The sequence below is a fragment of the Polypterus senegalus genome, chromosome 11 (genome assembly GCF_016835505.1).
Source record: "Polypterus senegalus isolate Bchr_013 chromosome 11, ASM1683550v1, whole genome shotgun sequence".
Taxonomy (NCBI): Eukaryota; Metazoa; Chordata; class Cladistia; order Polypteriformes; family Polypteridae; genus Polypterus; species Polypterus senegalus.
The window spans coordinates 38,020,301-38,026,179 of NC_053164.1; the positions used below are offsets into that span (position 1 = coordinate 38,020,301).

The 5,879-nt window shown below is 36.0% G+C and overlaps 1 protein-coding gene across 1 annotated transcript; it reads left to right on the forward strand.

Moving 5' to 3' along the window:
- The first annotated feature begins 211 nt into the window (after positions 1–211).
- Positions 212–4,531, forward strand: fam136a (family with sequence similarity 136 member A). Its single transcript, XM_039768400.1, has 3 exons — positions 212–403; positions 2,544–2,684; positions 3,475–4,531. The coding sequence occupies exons 1-3, from the start codon at positions 317–319 to the stop codon at positions 3,661–3,663; spliced, it is 417 nt and encodes a 138-aa protein (XP_039624334.1). The 5' UTR covers positions 212–316; the 3' UTR covers positions 3,664–4,531.
- The last annotated feature ends 1,348 nt before the right edge of the window (positions 4,532–5,879 follow it).

Consider the following 5,879-nt stretch of genomic DNA (forward strand, 5'->3'; position numbering starts at 1 on the left):
CCTGTATAATCCTTTCCATACATGGAAATAACTATTGAAACATGACAAAACTATTACTTAAACGACAAAATACTGGACTATTTTGTATCTAGTCTCGCTCCTTGCCGTGTAGGCTCACTTTTTCGAATCACAGATGTAACCAGCTGGCGCTGCTGCACTTCATGTACAGTATTTCCCGTGACCGCGTTACAAAAGGCATTCACTGCGCATGCGTTATCAGTTAACCCGGAAACCGTTTTCACGCCGGCGGTCACCTCTACGGTCCATGCTGCTGCTTCAGTGTGTTACGCCGCACGGAGTCTGATAGTCGTTTATAATGGCTGAGTTTCAGCAAGCACGGGTTCAGTCTGCTGTGGACGAAATGGTACAGTGTTTAGAGAGGGATCACATTCGCAAAATGCAGGTGAGTGGGCCAGTGCAGTACGTTAAACTTTTTCTTTTGCAGTAATTTGCACAGTAGTTCTGTTTGGGGCAACCCGATTGATGCATCAGGTAAAACCGAATGCCACGAGGTTTAGACTGTCAGCCCCTATTCTATATTTTACATTTCTATTTTTCACAGTCTGTTACCATTTATTATTTAGGCGAAGTGGTAGATTTCTTGTATTGTCAGCTGGAACGTTCATTCATTCATTCATTCAGTCAGTCATTCATTTTCAGACCCATTTTTCCCTTTACATCCAGACAGTGCAAGGGAACCAGCCCTTTCATAAGAAGCCAACTCATTGTAGAGCAGTCATGAAAAAACTTCTAGTGTCCTTCGCTAAACAAATAGCAATTGCCTGGGATATGGGAGGAAACTGGAGAAAAAGTGCGCAGTGTGTGACTGAACTGGGATTTGAACTTGGGTCCCTGAAGGAGTGAGACAGAAGTGCTGACCTACAGAAGAAAATTTAAAACATAAATAAATCCTTATTGTTTAAATTTTAAAGTTTTTAAAATGGAAATTTTCTTCTTAATCGTACAATTGTAAGTAACGTTTGACGTTGTCAATCATAAACTGTATAGTGGTAGCTGCATAGTAGTTGAGTTTGGTTGTACTGTACATTTAAAAAATATTATTTTTATAATTTTAAGTATTAAATTACATTTTAATTTTGTATCACACATCACTCCAGGCATCTTAGTTAATTTTGCAACTCGCTCATACAGTATTTAGTGAAGAGTTTGTTTATTTTTCCCATTTTCATTTGGTATTTGCAACACCAAACTGGAAAAGCCCTCCATCCATTTTACCTTTTAGTGAGTTCATAGCAGCATAGTCTTCCATCCATTATCCAACCCCGCTATATCCTAACACAGGGTCACGGGGGTACAAAAAAGGCAAATTAAAATATAAATCTGAATGCAAGGGCTACTATTAAGATTGACTTTATTTATCCCAGAGGGAGGTTTGGCGCTTTACAGAAATTAAGTAAAAGGTGTAAATATTATATCATGACAAACAACAACCCTCCAAAATACACATCAGCATGACTAAAAAGAAAAAACAGACGTTATATAGGGATGTTGTCATACATATGAATGAGCCCCAGTACCTTGTCTTTACAAATTTCTGCTAAATAATTTATTGACTGAAAGTACTCAAAGCTAGACTGTCAAATTTTTCTATAACCCTCAAATGTGATAAGTAAGTTTAAAAAATGTTCTGAATGATGAACTTGATTGAGAAGGCTGCATGGTAACTTTGCTGACAGTACAGCTGTGTTACTGCCCTTGACATGCAATAACATTTTCCAGCTGGAGTGCACTCTGTGTAGAGTATGCATGTTCTTCTCATGTTTACGTGGATGTATACTGGGGACTGCAGTTTCATTTTACAGTCCAGTTCAAATAGTGTTTGTTTCATTTACAATACTGCATTGTCCTGTAATGGATGTGTTTTCCCTTTTGTACAGTCTACCTCTTTGTGTCTTTTGTAACCAAGATGGGCTTTGCATAGTATTGTAATTACCTGTTGATTTAAAGACCTGTTCAAATATCACTTTAGTGAGCTGAAAGAATCTGTCATACAAGGTGCTGTTGACTGATCTAGGCATCTTCATACATTAGCTAAAAGATTAACCTTATTAAAAGGAATATCCTCTTAAACTTTTAGACCATTTGAAACTTTATTTGGAATACACAGAGGCCATGAATAGTTAACCTGATTCTTCAGAGAGCTAAAGCTGAGAGCGATGGGCAATTTGCCTTACGTAACATTTAGTTCTATTTTTGGTTGCATGTATACATATTATGAGGCTATGAAAAGAATCTGAAAGAAATTAAACCATACCTGCTTGGTTAGCCATCAATAGGAACTCCTGTACACCCTGTATGGTCTGCTTTGTGCACCAGCTACCGTTAGTTACAGCCAGCAATGCAAAAATACAGTGATTTAGTATACAGCTGCAGGTGACAGTTAAAAGGCTGATTTTTATTTGCTACTTTGTATTTTTTTATTATGATTTTCATTGTTTTTTGTAAAAGCTGTGTGCCCAGTATAATGAAACATTTTGCAGAAATCCTTTATGAATGAGTTTGTCTTTGTTTTTTTTTGGCAGTCTCGCATGTTTCGCTGCAGTGCTGAGTGTTGTGACCGGCCTGGCGCATCTATGCAGCAGGTACACCAGTGCATTGAACGATGCCACACTCCATTAGCACAAGCTCAAAATGTTGTCACAACTGAGTTGGAACGTTTTCAGGTAAACCAAACTTTTCCACAAATTTTTCAACTATATACTCTTTTTAAAAAAAAAAAAAAATAAAAAAATATATATATATATATATATATAGATATATATATATAGATATAATATATATATAGATATAGATATATATATATAGATATAGATATATATAGATATAGATATAGATATAGATATAGATATATAGATAGAGATATAGATAGATAGATAGAGATATATATAGATAGATATATATAGATATATATATATAGATATATATATATATATATATATATATATATATATATATAGATATATACACACTCACCTAAAGGATTATTAGGAACACCATACTAATACGGTGTTTGACCCCCTTTCGCTTTCAGAACTCCCGTATATATATCTATATCTGTCTTTATGTGGGCACCTGTTGGCATCAGCTGCCTTTTTGCCTGTCCTCTTGATGTCATTCTAAGGTTGATACACCTGAAGGAAATCTTTTGCATTTATAAACTGCCATTCTTTGTCTACATTTGTTGACATGCAGAGGATTTTCCTATTTACCTTTGTGAGTTCTTTAAAAAAAATGCCTGTTGTAAGACCTTGATCCTTTATCGTGCCTTCCTAATATTATTCTACCCCTTGACAGTCTGTCATCATTCTACACTTGTCTGCCAGTTTGATAGTAATATTATTGAACAGTTGGTAAGTTTTCATCTTATATAGTTCACAGCTAGAGTGCTACTGAATTTGCTTGTTCAGCACCTTAATTTTTTGCTCTCCTAAAATTTTGGTCATCTTCCCCCAGGACCGGCTAACTCGTTGCACCATTCACTGCAGTGACAAAGCCAAGGACGCCTTTGATTCAGGATCTAAGGAACCAGCAGTCAAAGCCCAGATGGAACAATGTATTACGTCGTGTGTGGATGAACATGTCAATTTGCTACCAAGTATGACACGGAAGTTGCGAGAAACTCTAGACTCTTTTGGAAAGTAAAGTGAAAGGTATAAAGTAGTAACTGGAATGAGGACCCATGGCTTTCAGAGTCAAGATGTGATCAAGACAATAAGAACATCACTGGGGTTTGTTACCCTGAATTGAAAAGACTGTTTGCATCTGTAATTTATGCATTTTATTTTGTAATTAGAAACATACATTATTCTGTGGGTTTGTCTCTGTATGTCCATACTTGAAACAAGTGTGGAATTTTTTTTGTTATCCAATCAGTTATCAGTGACAGTTAAAAGAATCCTTTCATCTTTCATACTTTTAAGTGTGGCCAAGCACAGATGGTTCATGATTTATATCATTTTTGATAGTTTTCTAGTTCATCTTTACATCACCAAAATAACCTTAAATTTTGTGTCATTTTAGAGTCTAGTGAACCAAATACATTTTAAGAAAATATAAAGCGAGTGCAAACAACAAAAAAAAACTGTGTCCTTATGTTACAGCATATGCTGAACTTTCAAATGCATTTAAAATCTGTGTCATATTAGTAAGAAATATACTCCATATGTGACTGTTTGAGTGGTGGTTATGAAATGTAATGGGGCAAGTATGGAAATGGTCAGATTTGCATTAAGGGTGTGTACTCTAAAATTGTGTTTATAGGATGAACTGAAACTTTGCTGGAATATAAAATATGTTTTTAACAAGCCTCTGTGGATTACAAAATCATCATGAGCCACAATTCTCAACAAGATAAAGTATTTTGCAAATTTTATTATTTATGTTTTATATATTTGTAACTTTGTCCATATAAGTCGGGAGAGTTTACAGACTGATCAGGGCTTACGATGTATCAAAAAACCTGACCAACAGAAATTAACTAATAAATTTAATTCTCAAATGTCCACCACAATTGTATTCTAATAGTGTGAAATTTGTTGCAAGTCATATAACAGAACACATACAGAGCAATAACCCCTCTTTGAGGTCTGTTTGCACAAACTCATTGGTCTTCCATTTTGCTACTTTTCTAATTTTCTAAAGTTTGTGTATAATAATTTTTGAGCTCTGTAGTTTTACCGATACTGTACACAAAAATGATAAGGGGATTATGTAACAATTTCTGAATTATGCACTGGAGCACCTGAATATTGCATTCTTCTGTCATGCCAAACAAGCATTCAGAAAAGAAAAATCACCCTGTTTTGTGCTATTTTTCTAGGTCTGTGATGAAAATAAATGTTTAATTATATTATTAGTCCTTATTTAATACTATTTTCATATCTCTCTATTATAATAAAAAAAAATCCTGGGACGAGATGTGACTTTTTCAGAGATACTTTAACATCCTGCGAGGTGAGACTTTGTTCCAAGAGATTTAACCGGGGCCGGAAATAAAGGACAAAGAGTAGATGAGAAGGTAGAACGTCGTATTCAAAAACATTGGCGCGTTACACATGCAGAACAGGTTAGAGATAATGAAATTACTAAAATTTGAAAGTCTCAAAAAATGAGAGTAAAGATCCCATTAACGCAAACAAACGGAAATTATTAGTTGGTGAAATAATGGAACGGCGAAAAGAGATCGAATATATTGTTCGGCTTTAAGTCGGAGATCGTCTGATTCGTGTTGCCATCAGGGAAAAGTAGTGTTTCTTCCCAATGAAGAGGCGTATCTGTGGAAATTAAAAGATTTGTTTGGTGAAAGTGAAATCCGTATATGCGAGTGGCAGAAACACCAAGTGGCTGGCGCGTAGTAGAGAATTCATTCCCCGACGGGTTTATCCATTCCCGGGAATTCGGGAATCCCGCATGTCATTCCCGGGTATCCCGGGATGACACAGTGCACGGGCATCTCACATGTGAACGGTTTTAGAATGACCGACACTTATTTTTAATAAAACTACTGCAGTATGTTGACACCAATAAAAGACTAACCTTATAACATGTATCTAGTTCAGGGGTGCCCAATGCGTCGATCGCGTTGCATTCAAAAATTATTTTTTTTTTAAACGTTGGTCTATCATATATCCTCCATATGGCATTTGCCACTTGATTGACATACAGGGCGGCCAGCCTGAGATCTCCTTTCTTCTAAGACACTGGTCATCCCGCACGCACGATCAAACGCGCGAGCTACTGCAATACTCCGGCTGTGATCTAGTTAGCCTTCCAATTTATATTGACTAAAGAAGGGATTAAAAAAAAATGTTAGGGGAAGGTATGGGATGGATGTGGAATTGGAAGAGGATTTTTTTCTC

Bases quoted from the DNA above. Each gene is read 5' to 3' on its own strand.
- fam136a (XM_039768400.1), top strand. From the start codon at position 317: ATGGCTGAGTTTCAGCAAGCACGGGTTCAGTCTGCTGTGGACGAAATG. The intron at 404-2,543 runs GTGAGTGGGCCA...TTTTTTTGGCAG, and splicing joins ATCACATTCGCAAAATGCAG to TCTCGCATGTTTCGCTGCAG. The intron at 2,685-3,474 runs GTAAACCAAACT...ATCTTCCCCCAG, and splicing joins CTGAGTTGGAACGTTTTCAG to GACCGGCTAACTCGTTGCAC.